Genomic DNA, 18729 nt, shown 5'->3' with positions numbered 1-18729 from the left:
ACTGGCAGTATCCTTCAGATGTCTGGATGTGACAGAATGGACCAGAGGGCCAATGAGAGGTCTCCCCACATGTGTTCTCCTCCCTAATGCTTAATTTATCTTTTGGTCATAATGAAATGTATGCTCTAAATTCTTGTCGTAAAAGAATTTTCTCACATCATATACAGCATTATTTTAAGGCTAAGGAGATTTGATTGGCTTGGACATTTTGGTTTGCAGAACTTAACATTTTTGATTGGGGAGAAAGATGGAACGGGAGTTCATTTTACGTAAATACACGCAAAGAACTGCTTTTAGAACATCAGTGAACTGTGGGTCATGGACATGTTTCAGATTTTAGCACCAGGAGAAGAAAATTTGTAAGACAATCTTACAGATAATGGAAATCTTACACCTACACTGGGATTGCCCTGGTTTTGCCAGCACCCAAGCTAGCACTTCCTGTATCGCTCACTGCTGCCTCTGGTAACCCAGCCTCTGCCATCAGGATGCCACCTGAATGGACCAGATTTAGGATGCTGGTGATGAATGAGTGACTGTTCAAAACGGTCACTTAGTGAAAGCTTCATAGTGAAACACAAAACTTCATTAGAGCGAGCTGATTATGGAGCAAGGGTGGAAACAAGACCTGGATGCAGTTGGTCAGCAGTTGTGAGAAAGTAATCAGGAGAGGAGCAAGGGAGTGAGAATTTGGAGGACGGTATTGGCTCTCCATGAGTTTCTCCTGCTGATCCCACGGACTTGTGCCTCAGTCTCAGGTAGGAGTGATGGTGAGTAGAAATGCAAAGGATGGTTTTCACACACCGGTCACTGTATGGCACTGGGAACCAAGGGCAAGTCTCCTCTGGAATCCTGGTGACAGAAAGTGGCAGAGGAAGGCACATTCCCCACATTAGTAGAAGTGTTCTAAAGCAGATCTTCATGCGCTCAGAGTGATTTTGATGGCCAACCTGAGTGGTAGAGGAGAGGCATTCTCTTTTGGCTTTGCCAGCAAAACTGTGGAAGAGAGCCAGATCGGGAAAAAAACAAAAGGAAATAACAAATGTCCAGGGGTGGTATAAAGTGTTTGGGGGGTTCCCTCCCTGGTCCAGGAAGGCTTGAGGGGGAAGCTGGAAGCCCCACAGAAGTGGGTGAAAGTGAACCAGATTAATGTGTTATATCAAATAACCAAAATAAAGTCTTCCAGATACCCATTGACTCATGCCAAGTCGTAAGTCATGGCATCACCGAAGAGACTGCTTGCTGTTCTTTTTCCAATTTAACTTGGAGGCTTGGAGATTACATTTGACACAATCCTCTTAGATATCCACAAACACGCCGCTGTACATTTGCTCTTCCACAAAAAGACTGCAAAGATGCATCTTACTTTCTTCTGGATTTCTTCCAAAGAAAGGTATTAAAAGATGAACTTCATATTTTCAGGACTTTACTGTCTGTGTGTGTGTGTGTGTGTGTGTGTGTAACTTATTTTGTTTTTATTACACAGGTCTTCACACCTTGAGATCAGCTAGTTGCACTGTGTGTGTGTGTGTGTGTGTGTGTGTGTGTGTGTCTGCTATCACCTGGACTTCTCAGGGATCACTGTCAGCAATTGCTAAGTATCCTTTCTTGCTATCAGTAATAATTGCACATTTTTGTAATGCTCTTAAGCTCACAGAGCACATTGACCTAACACCTGAATGCATTTTCTTGTCATAAGAAGATATGGACTGCATTTTGTGGATGAGGAAATGAGACTTGAATATCTTCCTCATGGACTAGCTGCTAAAGGGACAGAGGCTGCCTAAATGCGGGTGTCCTGCAGTTAAGTCTTTATTCTCTTATCTATGCAGAGGGACGCTGTACTACCAGTGTTATTCATGAATCATTTCTATATATTTTTTGATGTTTATTAATTTTTGAGAGAGAGAGAGAGAGAGAGAGAACAGGGGAGGAGCAGAAACATAGGGAGACAGAATCAGAAGCAGGCTCCAGGCTCCAAGCTGTCAGCACAGAGCCCGACGCGGGCTCGAACTCATAAGCCACGAGATCATGGCCTGTGCTGAAGCCGGACGCTTCACCGACTGAGCCCGATTTTTTTAAATAAATTTTTTAAATGTTTTTCATGAATAATTTCTAAAATGTAACCTTATCCAGACATTATCAACCAAGTTGCTAAGCTGGAAAAAATGCTTGCGTTCCCTCTCCCTGATATGATTGAGAAAATAGACCAGGGCATGGGGCTGGCTGCCTCTTTCCACGAACTAGCTGTCTTCTTTGGCGTCTGTCCTCATCCGAAAGCTGAGCATGGTGCAAGGAAGTTTAATTCTGCTGCTGAGACAACAGCATCACTGCAGCTGTTAAGCCAATAAGCCATCACCCTGTAACACACAGTGTGCATGCCCCACTTCTCCCTGCTGGTCACCCCCTAAAAACTCTGCCTTGTCTGATTTCTCCTCCCCTTCAACACCACTGGGTGTTCACTTTAACGAGATTAGACCTCCTTTGGAGATGTTAGAGGGAGCCCATGATGTCATCTGCCCTGTTTAGGCATCAAAGAACTACCTTTTCTCTTATTGAATGACAGATTTTGCATGGCCCTCCTGGAATATATTTTCTTTCAAAAACCCACTTCCATGTTGTTAAGGTGAAAGCTCATGTGATTCCTGTGGATAAAAGTGTTTGAAACCACGGCGCCTTGTCACTGATCACTTCTGGATTCTGGCAAAGCTAACTTCTCCTTTTGCTATTTTTGGGGGCAATGACTCACTGTCAGTTCGATAATACAGGAGAGCTACTTAAGGGCCAATAACAAGGCACAGAGTGGAGCAGGAGAATTTCCTACCAGTTAGGTGGTTACTGAGAGTAACTCAAGACATTCACTAAGCAAGGCCAGGTGCAGTCTTCCTGCACAGATCATTTCAGTATCAACGGTGCTATTTTTGTTCTGACATACAAATGCAGGGGCAACGCATGAAGAATGCACATTTGTTTACTAGTTAGAGCACCTTTTGTTTCTCTGACTGTGGTTGGCTCGGTTCCCCTAATTCAGTTCCGGTTTGTGCGAGCATGCCTCATAATGAGCCAGGGGCGTGGACCTTGCAGGGGTCCCCCACATGGGTTTGGCCTAATGGGTGGGATCTGGGCATAGGTTCACACTGGAGCACTTGCCCACTTGCCTATGAGGGGCTGGTCCATACACGTGAAGCTGGTCCCTCCATGAAGCTGGAGCAAAGGAAAACCACATTTAGATGCAGGAATCGGGGGTCCCAGGAGTGTTCTGCTCACCAACCTTGTGTTAATAATGTCTTTACATTTGTGTTTGAAATATATGTGACAAAATGCTTTCAAGTTGCAAAGTCTTTTTGATTTCCGTAAGAATTCTGTTACCAGCAAGGATTATTATCCAGAGTCCACGAATAAAAGAACTGAGGACCCTAGGAATAAATAATAAGATAAATAAGAATAACAGTGACCTCTTGCTACCATTTACTGAGCACCTACTTTGTGCCAGGCATGAGCCGCTGTACTCACGTTATCACTGATTTGGTATCAACCAAGGATGCCGGGTAGCATCCTCAGCCCCATTTCATACACAAAGAATGTGCTGCTCAGTTGCTCAGTGAGGTGGTTACTTGCCTCAGGCTAGGCTACATAGAAAGCACCAGAGCTGGGTATAAACCCAGGATCCTTTCGTTCCAAATCCCAGAGTCTTTCTATCATACCAGACTTAGACGATTTGCTCGAGGAACTGAGTATGTATGTACGTATTTAATTTGCTCTCCATCGCATCAACATATGCTTTTGTAGCTATTTTAATATTTTGTAGCTATTTTTGTAGCTATTTTGTAGCTACTTGTAGCTTTTTTAAAATTCATCCTTGATTGGTATTCTCTTCTGTATTCCCTTTCTCATGCACCTGGATATTTCCCTATCTAAGGGCGTCTGAAAAATAAAACAAAACATCAATACGTCTTAAGAAGTATTGGACTTGGTAGCACTCCAGGTTATAGTCCATTCTCCCAAGTCACAACACTCTCAAAATGAAAGCAAGTTTAATGACCTTTTTTAGAAAAAGGAAATACTTATCAGAAATTAGGAAATTGCATTATGAAATATTATTCTCCTAGGCAGGGCCTGGGGTTTGGAACACGTGCACTACTATTATTGAGGGCTATTTCATTGTAATGGCAGAAAAGCAACCCAAAATGTTTTTAGCACAAGGGCATTTATTAGTTCAGATTCCTGAAATCAGGCCTTGGGTAGATCTTAAGGAACAACTAAGTGCAGGTTTCTTCTTTTTCCGTTTCTCACCTCTAGTTTCCTCTGTGTTCTCTTCCTTCTCAGTCAGGTTCTCTCTAAGAGAGAGAGGGTTGTTTCCTCCTGAACAGGAAGGGCAGGGTCTGTTCCAGACTTCTGCTCCATGCAAGGGCAATCCATTGAGGGAACGTCAGGGAGAAAGTCACAGAGTCATGGGAAACCATATTTGAGAAATAACCTACAGTCCGGTGCAGTTGGGAGGAGAGAGTGTGTTGAGAAATTTCTCTCTCCAGGACTTTATGGTAGCTTGAGAGGACAGCTTCAGTCTTCTTTCTGCTTGATTTGGATCTCTACTTCATTGGATTATTATCTATAGTTCTTCATTTCTTTGTTTTATGTAGTTCTTGGCCTCATGTACTGTATGAAAGTGGCTTTCATGGGCCTAAGAAGTCTCTAGTTCTAGGGAGAAGCAGAGTTTACAAAGAGGAACAGAGAAAAATGAGGAGCTTCTGTGTGGATCTAATTCCTTCTGAAAGGGGGAAACAAAGTCAAAGTTTGGATGTCATAGGGTTACCTTGAAATTTTGCTGTGCAAAATGAACTTAACGCAATTGTCTTAGCCAAGTCTAAGATTAATCAGTATCTTCAACTTCCTCTGAAATAAATCCATACTGTTGAATATTTTAATTTTGACCATTCCCCTCCCAACTTACATGATTTTGTTGTTACTTTATAGTCAATTTAGTAAGGGTCTGTATGTAGTAAACTCTGTGTGTGTGTGTGTGTGTGTGTGTGTGTGTGTGTGTGTGTTCATTCATTCACATTCATCCATTCAGAAAATGTCTTTATTTAGGCCACAGGCTGAGGACAAGGAGATGCTCAGATATAAGTTCTGTCTCCCAGCTTGCTTAGAGTCTATGATAATTATTTTTCATCTGGTCTCTCAATACTTCCTTATTCTCTTTCACTGTTTATTTGAGACTTATGTTGTCCCATGCCAAGCCTGCTTTTGATGCAACATTTACATTAGTAAATTAGTAATTACTAAATTAGTAAATTAGTAATTAGTAAATTAGTAAATTAGTAATTTACATTAGTAAATTAGTAAACTTTTGGAAATTTGTCAGAGAATGGTCCCTTTACTTAAAGGATGCACTCAAGAGATTGTATGCAAAGGACTGTAAAAGTTGATTTGTAAACAGTGAAGCCAACCGAAAAATTAGTTCACAGAAGTCACAATCTCGATTTCACTACTGGCCTATCGTGTTTCAAAATAAACTTTTTATCTTGGAATATTTTCAGATTTATGTAAAAATTGCCAGGATGATACAGTAAGTTCTTGTATGCCCCTCCTCAGATTCAGTTTCCTCTAATGTTATCATCTGGCATTACTCAGATCCATTTATCAAAACTGAGAAACCGACATTGGTATGTTGCTATTAACTAAACTTCACCCTTTATTCAGATTTCATTAGCTTTTGCATTAATGCCCTTTTTCTGTTCCAGGCTCCCATCGAGGATATCATATTATGTTCAATCATCATGTCTCCTTAGTCTCCTTTGGTCTGTGACAGTTTCTCAAAGACTGATCGTGACCGTTTTAAAGAGTACGACTCAGGCATTTTGTAGAATATTCCTCAGTTTGTCAGACAAATTTGTAACAAATGACTAGAATGCATTTATAGCTTTGGAGGAAGACCACCACAGAGGTGAATTACCTTTCTTACTATATCGTAGTAGGAGGTGCATTGGTTTATCATTTTAGGGAATCTATTTCTTCTCTTAAAACCTTTAGCTTTTACCTTTCTTCACCTAATATATCATATGTGTACCTTTCCTTCTTATTTGGCTCTGTACAATCTAGCTACAAAAATTCTCTAAACTCCCCATACGTCTCGGCAATTTTTTTCTTTAATCCTACTCTTTCTTCAAGCTACAGATGTTCCTCTCCATCATTCCCTCTCTTCCCCTCTCTCTCTGCCACCTCTTTATCCTCCTTGAGACCATCAGTTTGCTCCCTAACTTACTTGCCAACTTGGATTGAGCCTCTTCCTGGCTTCTGACTTGCTCTCTAATGATCTATAATGATCATCAAATCTTATAAAGGAGTAAGAGAAATCAGGAAATGAGGCTAAGATTAGAAAAGATGGTGTGGCATCATGGAGAAAGCATAACATATAGACAAGAAGAGTTGAGTCTGAAAGGAGTTCTTTCCTTTGTTGATTTTCCTTTTCTTTATATGCACTCCACTACCTGCCTATATAGAATTATCATTTTCTGTACCAGACTATTGTTTCAAACTCCATACCATCACATGTGGCCCCATCCCCATTTGCCTATGATGCTGTTCTCTCCCTCCCCTCCCATCCTATGAGCCAATAATCTGATGAACTCCAACTCATCCTTCTGGAGATTTAATGTCCAGCATGGTGATTACAGCTAACAATACTGTATGACATGCTTGACATTTGCTAAGGGAATTGATCTTAAGTGTTCTTTCTCACCAGACAAAAAAATTGTAACTGTGTGAGGTGATGGATATGTTAGTTTGACTGTGGTAATTATTTCACAATATACACATATATCAAAACATCACATAAATACACATTAAAAAAAATTAAAAAGGGGCACCTGGGTGGCTCAGTCGGTTGAGCATCTGACTTCAGCTCAGGTCATGATCTCACGGTCCGTGAGTTCGAGCCCCGTGTCGGGCTCTGTGCTGACAGCTCAGAGGCTGGAGCCTGCGTCGGATTCTGTGTCTCTCTCTCTCTCTCTCTGCCCCTCCCCCACTTGTGCTCTGTCTCCCTCTGTCTCAAAAATAAATAAACATTAAAAAAATTCTTAAAAAATCACATTGTTCACCTTAAAAATATGTTATTTTTATTTGCCAAATATACACAACAAAGCTAGAAAAAAAAAGAATCAAGTTTCAAGTCTTTTTTAGATCCTCTGGAAGAGTCCATCACCCCCACTTTCGAGTTATCAACTATTCTGTGCATACCTCTTTATGGTCTCTAATATATTGTACCACAAGATCTGTTTATTTATTATTTATTTAATGTATTAAACTATTTTGGGTTCTCTGAGGACAGTTACTCAGGCTTATACAGGCTTCCTTTATACTCATCACAGATGTATATTTGACACTTAAAATTTTTACTGAATGACTGGATCAATTAATATCTAATGTTGAAGAAATCAAATACTATCATCCTTAGGTTTATTGTAAGATCAAATGAGACAGTTGTGGAAGCACAGAGTTAAGTGTAAAGAGTTGTGCAAATTTATATAATTATAATCTGCAGTCACCTATTTCTTATTCCCATGAACCCCCTCCACCCAAAATATTTGGTTTCTATCACTCATGTGTCACTCACCTTACCATATTTTGTTCTGAGGGTAGATCATGTGTATTAGTTATCCCCTGCTGCATAACAAACAATCCCCAGACTTAGTGGCTTAAAAATAACAACGATTTATCCTCTCATAGTTTCTGAGAGTCAAGAACTCAGGCGGAGCTTAACTGAGTCCTCTGCATCAGGGCTTCTCAGAGCCTGTGTCAGGTATTGCTGGAACTCTGATCTTCTCAAAGCTTAATTATAAAAGCATCTGCTTCGAAGTTCACTCACCGGGGGGGGGGGGGGGGGGGGGGGGGGCAGCCACAAGTCTTTGCAGGCTATTATTGGTCAGAGACATCGGTTCCTTGCCATGTGGCCTTCTCCATAGAGTCACACACAACGTGGCAGTTTGCTTCCCCCAGAGCGACGACTAGAAAGAGAGAGAGAGATGGTGAGCAAGACTGAAGTTACAGTCTCTTTGTAATGCAATCCCATCACTTTTTGTAATGATATCCCATCCCTTTTGCCATATTGTATTTGTTAGAGGTGAGTCAGTTACTACATCCAGCCCACACTCAACAGCACAGGCTTACATAGGGGCATAAATATCAGGAGGCAGGAATCATTGGGCCGTCCTAGAGGCTCCTACCACAGCACACTACTTACTCTGATCGCTGTAAGATCTAGCTGTGGCTAACATAAAACAGGTTCTGCGTAAGCGATTAATAAGTTGATTTAAATAGAACAAAGCTGTTGACGCCCTGAGATAAGAGAAGTGCTGCCACCAGGAGAAATGTTCCCAGCCACTTCCCTTTTTCCAAGCTCTAGGGGTTTGCACCTGTGTGCTGGGCACCCAGACCTCTTGCTGAGACAGCAAGAAGGTGAGAGTCAGTTAAGGAAAGCAGCACAACCTATTTGGAGCATTGCTCCGGCGTCTTTCTGGCATTGGTCTTGAACCTTGTGTTATTTACATGTAGCAGGTAATCATTTAGTCTTTCACTAAATGGAGATTGAGTGTTTTCTACATGGCAGGCTCTAGAAATCCAGTGGCAAAGAAAAGGAAGTCCTTGCTCAAGTCTGCGTGGTAGTGATTATTTTCCTTTGGGGCTTGACATGGTTTCTCTATTAGTTTTTGGGAAAAGAAGCCAGACTTGATTACACTCTGATTGCTATGTCATGAAGGTCCTGGAGGGAATATCTGAAAAGACATTAGCTCATAGCAGGAAGGCTGCTACTTTCCTAACTCCCTTACCTTCTTCAAGTCTTTGCTCACCTCTTTAATAAGGCTTGTCCAGACCATCCTATTTAATGATGTGAATGGATCCCTCCACACCCAGTGCTGATTCCCCCCTTCCCTTTCCTACTTTCTTATTGTCCATATCACTTATTATCCTCCAACATAATTTACTTATTATCTTTGCTCTCTAGTGTTCATTGCCCCTGTTTGAATTAAAAAAAAATTTTTAATGTTTATTTATTTTGAGGGAGAGAGAGAGACAGAGTGTGAGCAGGGGAGGGGCCGAGAGAGAGGGAGAATCAGAATCCAAAGCAGGGTCCAGGCTCCAAGCTGTCAGCACAGAGCCCGATGCAGGGCTCAAACTCACAAACTGCAAGATCATGACCTGAGCCAAAGTTGGATGCACAACGGTGTGAGCCACCCAGGCGCACCCCAACCCATGTTTGAATTTAAATTCCATAAGGGTGGGGGCACCTGGGTGGCTCCTTCGGTTAAGCATCTGACTCTTGGTTTCAGCTCAGGTCGTGATCTCACGGCTGGTTGGTTCAAGCCATGCATCAGGCTCTGCGCTGACAGTGCGGATCCTGCTTGGGATTCTCTCCCTCCCTCTCTCTCTGCCCCTCCCTGACTCAAGTTGCCTCAGTCTCTCTCAAAATAATAAATAAACTTAAAAAAAATAAATTCCACAAGGGTGGGGATCTTTATTATTTTCTCTGCTGTATCCCCAAAGCCTAGAACAGTGCTTAGCACAAAGTTGTGTACAAGGGAAAGATAGGATAAAACAGGCAGAGAGGGAAAGATTAAGACCTGAAGTCCCTGGGAAAAACACTTATTATTATTATTTTTTTTTATGAAGAGTTTTTTTTTTCAACGGTTATTTATTTTTGGGACAGAGAGAGACAGAGCATGAACGGGGGAGGGGCAGAGAGAGAGGGAGACACAGAATCGGAAACAGGCTCCAGGCTCTGAGCCATCAGCCCAGAGCCTGACGCGGGGCTCGAACTCACGGACTGTGAGATCGTGACCTGGCTGAAGTTGGATGCTTAACCCACTGCGCCACCCAGGCGCCCCGAAAAACACTTATTTTAAAACAATGCTAAGAACATCTCACTTGACCAAACTCCCTCAGGCTTAAAGTTCCTCTTGGGAATGTGACAGACCCCACCTACTCCCCCTCAGGTTTCCCTCAGGAATTTGACAAAAGACTTGACTAAAAAAAAGCAGTAGACCATAAAATTATGACCCAGAAGGAACATAAGGCCAGAGGCCACCCCTCCTACAATGGCAATGAGCCAATCAAGAAGGAATGACTAGGCATTTAGAGTTACCTAGCCAATAAGGGTAGAACTGGAAAAAGAACAAGGGGGAAGGAAAGGGGAACTGACCAAAACCCTGTAAAACAGAGTCCCTCACCTAGAGTCACTAGCATTCACTTTCGAATGCCCCCTCTCTGCAAAGAGAGCTTTCGTACTATTCTTACTTTCCGATCTTACACTCTAATAAACTTTTGCCTGCTGCTCATTTAATTCTGTGTCCACCTCTTCATTCTTTGAAGCAGAGAGACAACGAACCCTGGGTATTGAGGTAAAAAATCCTGCAACAGTTGATGCTCAAACATTTGGTGAAGAGATGAACTGAGTCCTTCCAGGTCAGGCTTCCTTTCTAGGCCCCACTTTGCAGTTAGGGATTTTTTTAAGTTTTTAAGTTTATTTATTTATTTAGAGAGAGAGGAAGCATGAGGGAGAGGCAGAGAGAGAGAGAGAGAGAGAGAGAATCCCAAGCAGGTTCCATACTGCCAGCACAGAGCCCAACATGGGGCTCGAACCCACAAACTCTGAGATCTTGATCTGAGCTGAAACCAAGAGTTCGATGCTCAACCAACTGAGCCACCCAGACGCCCGTGGGAAATTTTTTCATGAAGGAACAGAGATGCAGAGAAAGCCAGTGATGCTCTTAGCTGTGGTTATTGGTTCCAAGAAAGGGAATGAGATTTAATTTGTTCATGGGGCTTAGAAATGAGATGTGATTAGTAAATGCCAAATTGGTCAATGATAGATGTGTGGCTGTCACTTTCTCCTGCTCACCCTTCCATGCCGTCCTTCCCACAGCTGTCTGGTGTTCACACTGTCTCAGTGAGTCTGCACACACAGGCTGAGCAGATGCAGTAATCAAAGCATGGGGTTGCCTAGTGATTGGGAGTGAATTGTATCTAATTGGAACAGAATCAGCAACCCCTATCCTTCATCCCCCAAAGAATGAGGAACTGTTGCACTCCCCAATAAGTTCAGAAAGTTTAATACTGCAATTTTTCCAGGCCTTACAGATAATAGGAAGTGATCATGGGAAGCGAAGTTACTTTGGCTGACCTCCCCTTTTTAGTTTAACTTTGGTCTCGCTTGTGTCTTACTCACTGCCCTCTTAATGCTTGATGGTTTTGAATTAAGCATGATCCTTTAGCTAAACCCTTAACGTTTTGATGGGCGGGGAGCCCATTACAAGGTTTACTTCATTTTTGAGCTAAGTTCACATACACACATCCAGAGGGTGATGAAAAACAGATCTCTGCTTCCCTTGTGCGGCAGCTTTAGTCGACATAGAGTCCGCCTCAGAAGGAAGTAAAGAGTCATCTACTTTTGTTTCCCCATCTCCTCTCTTGTCTGCCTACCCTCAAAGTCTCACTTCTGCTTCTTCCTTCTCCGGCCTAGGTTGTCATTCATGTCTTTCAATTCATCTGCTTTTCCCTTGGAAGTAAGTGGTGTCAAGTCACAAGCCAAGGAACTTTGAAGTCCAGACTTGCTACTCGTACGATTAACACCCCTTAGCAGAATTCTAGGTGTTCCTTTGCCTTATTTAGAATTACCCCCTTTTTTTCTTATGGCATGGGACAGGGCCCAGAAACGAGGCAGGCATGTGTCCATCCTCAAGAAGAGGGTAAAAATGGAGAAAAACCCTGCCTGCCGTATAAATTTGAATGGAAATAGAATCTCTAACTCTAGTGGATAGGAGTTCCCTTTAGGTGGCCAGAAGTGGTGGGAGAAGATACTAAATTATGGTACATAATCATATCTTTAATCTAAGAGTCTGTGAAACCTAGTGCACTGGGGGCTTAATATTTTTAGTTTCAATTTTAAAATTGATATTTATTTTTATACTTTAAAGTGAAATGTGTTCATTAATATGCATTGAATAATTGAATACACATGAAGAAACACACAGTAGAGCAAGTACGAAATCATATGTACTACCCATCATTTGAAGATAAATAATGTTAACGTTTTGTCATACTTCCTTTCAGTCTTTTTTTTAAATGACTGTAACTATCATTATTCCGTAATTGTAACCATATAGTTCCTACTATTCTGTTTTCTCTTATTTTCCCATAACATGAAACATTTTTCCATTTTTTTACAAATTCCCCATGAACATTTTTCTCAAGGACTGCAAAACAGTCTAGAAATTGGGACATAGTTTACTAACCCAATAACCATACTCTAAACCAGGAATCAACATACTCTTTCTATAAAGGGCCAGAGAGTAAATGTTTTTGGCTTTGTGGGACAAATGTCTCTTTGGCAACTACTCAGCTCTGCCATGCAGTGCCAATGCAGCCATAAACAATATGTAAACAAATGTGACTGTGTTCCAATAAAACTTTATTTACAAAAACAAGCCATAGGCCACGTCTGGCCCAGAGGTCATAGTTTGCTGACCTTATTCTAAGCTATTATGTTGTGTTAATTTTTATTATTTTAGATTCTATAATAAAACATTGTGCTTCCTCAACTAGGATCACTTCCTCAGAAAACATTAGAAGTAAAGCTAAAGTGAAGGTCAAAGTCTTTGAAAAATGTTAAAGCTCTTCATATTGTCAGATTTCTTCCTCAAATGACAGTCATCAGCAATGTAGGACACTGCCAACTTTATCACATTTTTTTCACTATTTATTTTATTCATTTCATTTTCTGTCATGTTTAGGAAGACAAATCGCTAAGTGGGAAAAAGCAGGCTAAAAATAAAGTGTGAGGAAAAATTTAAAATATATATGAATAAAAAGATTTGCCATTTTAGTGGGCAAAAGTATGAAATTTCATTACTGCTTTAAAATTTTTTCAATGTTTATTTTTGAGAGGGTGGGGGGAGGGGCAAAGAGAGAGAGAGAAAAACACAGAATCCGAAGCAGGCTCCAGGCTCCGGGCTGTCAGCACAGAGCCTGACCCGCAGCTTGAACTCACAAGCCTTGAGATCATGACCTGAGCTGAAGTCGGACGCTTAACAGACTGAGCCACTCGGGCGCCCCTAAAATTTCATTATTGTTTTAAACTGCATTTCTTGGAAGCTGAGAGTCCTCCCATGCTTGCTAATCTGTCGCATTTCCTCTTTTATGACATGTCTGCTTATGTCTTTTCTCACTTAAAATCTGATGCATTAGCTGCTCCACCTAACGATGTTTAATAGGTTTTAAAGGAGACATCTGGAACTACCTGAGGACATCTTAAGAGGAATGGTTTGGGTTTTTTTTTTTTTTTTTTGCGTTTATTTATATTTTGAGAGACATAGAGAGACAGAGCACAACCTGGGGAGGGGCAGAGAGAGCTGGAGACAGAATCTGAAGCAGGCTCCAGACTCCGAGCTGTCAGTTCAGAGCCCAACGCGGGGCTCGAACTCACAAACTGTAAGATCATGACCTGAGCCAACGTCGGTCACTTAACCGACCGAGCCACCCAGGTGCCTCTTAAGAGGAATGTTTAAATAAGTTTTGGAATGTAACGAACAATGGCATTGTGTGCGGCCGTTTCCAATTTTTTGTTTTGTTTTTCTTTTAAGACGGTGAGTGAACTGAATTTAGTGGTCTATCTGCCTCGGTTCATAGCAATCCGTCATCACCCCTCCATGTCAGGAGACTATTTTGTCTCTTTATTTTCCCTCTTCGTCGCTAGTTTCCTATGGCAGCTGTAACAAATTAGCACAAACTCAGTGGCTTATAACAATAGAAATGTATTCTGTCACAGTTCCAGAGGCCAGAAGTCTGACGTCAGTATCCCTGGGTGGAAATCAAGGCGCTATCCAGGCCATGTTCTCTCTGGAGGCTTTGGGGAGCTTCTGGCGGCTATTGGCATTCCTTGGCTATGGCCACGTCCCTCCAGGCCTCCAGTTCAGCAGCTTCAAATCTCTCTGCTCCACCTCCATCTCACCTTCCCTTTTTTGTGTGTCAGATCTCCCTGTGCCTCCTCTTACAAGGACACCTGTGATTGTAGTGAGGGTACCCCTGGATCATCCAGGAGACTCTCCCCATCTCGAGATCCTTAACTGAGCCACATCTGCAAAGACACTTCTTTCAACTAAAGTAATATTTACAGGTTCCAGGGATTAGGACATGATGTCTACGGAAGGGGGCATTTCCTAGCAACAGTCTCCCATTTATACTGCCATTATCGTCCCTTGCTTCATTGAGCACTTCTGCATATTTAATGCGTTCTTTTCCAATAGACCTTGCAAACATGTATTTATATATTTATAGCCTGGTTTAGAGTATGGTTATTTGGTTAGTAAACTATGTCCCAATTTCTAGACTATTTTGCAGTCCTTGAGAAAAATGTTCATGGGGAATTTGTAAAAAAGTGTATAATGTGGTTATGTGTTTACCTTTTAATATTTTAATTTTTAAAAAACAAATGATATTGTGTCGTAAAATGTCTTCTGTTTCTTATCTCCCTTCAACATTATATTTTTGAGTCTGCTCTGGTATGTGATTATAGCTCCCCTTCTGTTTTGGCTTTTTTTTTCTTTTTCTTTTTTAAATTTTTTTAATGTTTATTTATTTTTGAGACAGAGAGAGACAGAGCATGAATGGGGGAGGGTCAGAGAGAGGGAGACACAGAATCTGAAACAGGCTCCAGGCTCTGAGCTGTCAGCACAGAGCCCGACGCGGGGCTGGAACTCACGGACCACGAGATCATGACCTGAGCCGAAGTCGGACGCCCAACCAACTGAGCCACCGAGGCGCCCCATGTTTTGGCTTTTTTTTTCTAACCAAATGCACATCCTTCTACCTGTGGACACATGGATGATTTCTAATTCCAGTTCAGCTATCAATTTTTTATATCATTAACTTGTTTGATTTCACAAACATACATTTGGCTGTTATAATATTACTCAATGATCACTGAATGTTTACAATGTGCTCAGCACAGACCACATTTTTAAAACTGTTCATTTATTTATTTATTTTTGAGAGAGAGAGAGAGACAGAAAGAGAGAGGAAGGGAGGGGAGGGGCAGAGAGAGAATCCCAAGCAGGTTCCAGGCTGTCAGCACAGAACCTGACATGGGACTCGATCTCACGAACTTGAGATTACGACCCGAGCCAGAATCAAGAGTCGGATGCTTAACCGGTGGGATGATTAACCAACTGAGCCACCCAGGTGCCATGCCCCAAGCACATTTCAAACATCATCCCATTTAACACTTCTAATAGGACTGTTAGCCAGCTTTGTCATTGTCACTTTTAAACTCATCAGGGAACTGAACAACAGAGTAGCCAAGCAACTGGTCCAAGGTCGTACAGCCAAGTGAGGGGAAATACAGCATGAATAAAGCAGTTGCCATTCCCTGGGAATTCCTGGTTAAATGAAGGAAAACTACACACATCCTGGAAATCCATGGCAGAGTAAGTATACACACACACACACACACACACACACACACACACACACACAGGAGATTTCCTGGATGGGGCCTGTGCCCATTAACCTGTTCGCTCATGGCAGGTACCAACTGGCTGGAGGTCTAGGACTCCCCATTCCTTGCTTTGGTTGTTTCAGCCTCTCTGCCTTCGCTCTTGACTCTTTCCTCTGAACATAAAGCATCAAAACAATTGCAGAATCTGCACATTGTAACTCCCAAACAGCTCTCAAAGTCATTTTTAAAAAAATTTCCCATGGTGCCTGGGTGGTTCAACCGGTTAAGCATCCAACTCTTGGTTTCAGCTCAGGTCATGATCTCACTGTTTGTGAGTTCGAGCCCCACATCGGGTTCTACACTGACAGGTGGGAGCCTTCTTGGGATTCTCTCTCTCTCTCTCTCTCTCTCTCTCTCTCTCTCTCTCTCTGCCCCTATCCCACTTACACACGCACACACTCTCTCTCTCAAAATAAATCAATAAACAAAAAAGAAATAAAAGATAATAAAATTTTCCCCAATGAAAATTTCTCTTCTTTATGATTTTAAAAATGTAACACATGTTTATTCAGTGCTTATTCTGTCCAGACATTTCCCTAAAGCCACAAATATTAACTCAAGGTTCTTTGTTCAGTTCAGTGAGGTAGGTATTATTGTACCCCCTATTTTCAGGATAAAGAAACAAAGCACAGAGAAGGTAAGTTGCCTGAGGTCACGTAGCTGTATTTCACAGAGTTGGGGTTTAATCCTGGAAGTCTGTAGATATAAAGCTTTTAAGTGCCACGTATGCTGCCTTCCTACAACCATTCTCTCCTTCTCTCTCCTTAATCTCTCCTTCTTTTCCTTTCAATTAGCAAATTTCTGTGTTATACATAAGGATATATCGCTGAACAAAGCACTTGCCCTTGTGCACGGATGGGGGGGAGAATGCACATAAACCAACCAGCAAGCAAACAGACAAAACTGACATTTTTGATTAATTAAGGAGACCTCAGGGTGCTCTGCCTTGTTCTTCCTCAAGCAAATCTAAAAATGAATTGCATTGTAGAACTCACCAGAGTTCTCTTTTGAACTGTTCTGAAAGTATTTGCATACAGCTCTTACCTGTCTTCAGATGGGCCAAATTCCAAGAAGTGTTGATTTTTTTTTCTTTATACACAGCAGTATGGGCACAGTGAATACCAAATAGGCATGAATGGGAGCAACGGATTGATGGAGTAGCTTCAGTCAGCATAAAACCTGTTGCTGGTGGCTGGTCGTCCTTAGGTTCTCGGGTCAGTCCTGGGACCTGGCACATGGCTGAGTCAGCATCTGGCTCATCCATCTGGGGAAGGTCCAGGGGTCTCCATCCTCGCAGTCCAGCAAGAGTCTATAGTATTTTGACATATATCTGAGCAAGGCAAAGAATCCGTGACCAGATTTACATAAGGAAGAAAGGCCTCTCTGAAATACTGTTCGCTATTCTGGACACTTTAACTTCTTTGGGCTTCCTTCAGGATTTTGTGAGTTCTTCAGCATATAAAGCAGGTTAGGCTGAAGTCCGAGAGAATAAGTGGCACACGTTTTGTTGAGTCCTGCAAAGCTGGCTGGGGCTAAGAAATTATAATTATTAGCAACATGACAATAATTTAGTTTCTAGAAGAAAGTAAGCCCTCTTAGCACCAGAAGAATAAAGTCAAAGCAAACTTTCTCTCTGCATGTGCAGCACTGCCTTCTAAAATTGGAGAAAAGTGCTGAGAAGGCATCAGTGTGCAGTGGATGAGAGGCAGACCAAGAGATGTCATTTGAGTTAAAAATGAATGCTTGTGCCTTTGAAGTCTGGAAGCCAGGCCTGCCTGAACCTTGCAGAGAGATGCTCTTCTCTGTCCAGCTGACTTGTCCTGTGTCACCATTTGGGGGAGCTGGCATTCTCTGATGCCTGAAGTATAGCCAGTCTTGGTCTGGTTCCATCATAATGAAGATTCTCTGCAGGAAAGTTCTGGAAAATTTCAATTTCCTTCTGCTGGTCAGCAGTTTATGATTCTGTGCTTTGATGTGTGTATGAGACAATCCGTGTGTCAGTTGCATGGAATTTGTGAAAAGGAAAAAGGCTTGCAAAAAATGTTTATACCCCCATGTGACATTGACCTGTGTCCAGGAAATCACAAATCTTCCAGGAAGAAGAGAGTGTGTTCTACTTCAAAGGAAGTCATCACATCTGCCTCTGGGTGCCTCCACCTCAGCCTGGGAAACCAGCACAGTCTCTAAAGGTGCACTTGTCCTGGCCTAAGGCCAGAGACCTGGGTGTCAGGGTTCTTGAACACCAGAAAGGATGACTCAATGACTCATCCTTTCTCCTCTTTTCTCCACTCCCAGCCCCTTACCCAAACCTGTGCAAGGATAGCAGATTATGTCCATCAACACTTCAGCTGGTGTGGTGCCTTAGAATTCCAAAGGGTTCCAAATAGATTTTACATTTCACTTACAAAGCATTATTAATTAGCATATATGTAAATCTAGCAAGGTCATATAACATTACAATTCTTTGTTTTCCCTCATAGATTCTGAGAGCTTCTTACTTACCTTGTCCTTCATTGTCCAGGAGAGAGCCTGGTGGCCTTCAATGGCCATTTGTTTAATGAATTAATCAGTAAGGAATGCTTTGCTTAATAAATGGAAATGTCTTTGATATATTTGCTGATTATAAAAACTCTGAAAGTTCATTGTAGAAAAGAAAACAGCAACTTATAAGTGTATAGAAAGCTCTAACACAGTGTCTTCTTCCAGAGATAACTACTAGTAGATTTGATGTATATACTTGCCGAGTATGCAACACAGAAAGAAACAAGAAAGGAAGAAAGAAAGCGATATAAATTTTTTTCTGTAACATCTTTTTTTTTTACTCAATATATGATGTTTTGGGCATATTTTCAAGTCAGTACATATGGAACCACGGCATTTTTAAAAGGAAGTCCTTAGTACCTTGGTAAAACTTTGAATGTATATAGCATAATGAAATTTGACTATTGTTGGACTCTAGATTGTATTCGGTTTTTACAATGACAAATAATGCTGTAATGAACATCCTTGTTGCTAAGCACATTTTTTTACACTTGTCTGGTTATCTTCTTAGAATAAAATCTAGAAGTAGAGTTGCTAGGTCAAGGGTATATATTCAAATTTTTTATGTTTTCAGACTGCCCTCTGGATAATCTGAAATTTTAACTAATTTTATTTGCTTTTCTTTCTTTCTTTCTTTC

The 18729-nt window shown here is 41.6% G+C and overlaps 1 protein-coding gene across 1 annotated transcript in view; it reads right to left on the bottom strand.

Annotated features, from left to right (window-relative positions):
* Positions 1–7888: 7888 nt before the first annotated feature.
* RNF150 (ring finger protein 150) overlaps positions 7889–18729 on the bottom strand; it is a 292025-nt gene continuing 281184 nt past the window's right edge. Inside the window, exon 7 of the mRNA XM_045055827.1 lies at positions 7889–8006. Coding sequence (XP_044911762.1) covers positions 7918–8006 — 89 coding nt within the window. The 3' untranslated portion in view covers positions 7889–7917. The remainder of the gene's footprint in view (positions 8007–18729) is intronic.

The sequence above is a fragment of the Felis catus genome, chromosome B1, assembly GCF_018350175.1.
Source record: "Felis catus isolate Fca126 chromosome B1, F.catus_Fca126_mat1.0, whole genome shotgun sequence".
Taxonomy (NCBI): Eukaryota; Metazoa; Chordata; class Mammalia; order Carnivora; family Felidae; genus Felis; species Felis catus.
Note: the sequence above shows the minus strand (reverse complement) of the source record. Positions and strands in the feature narration are given on the sequence as shown.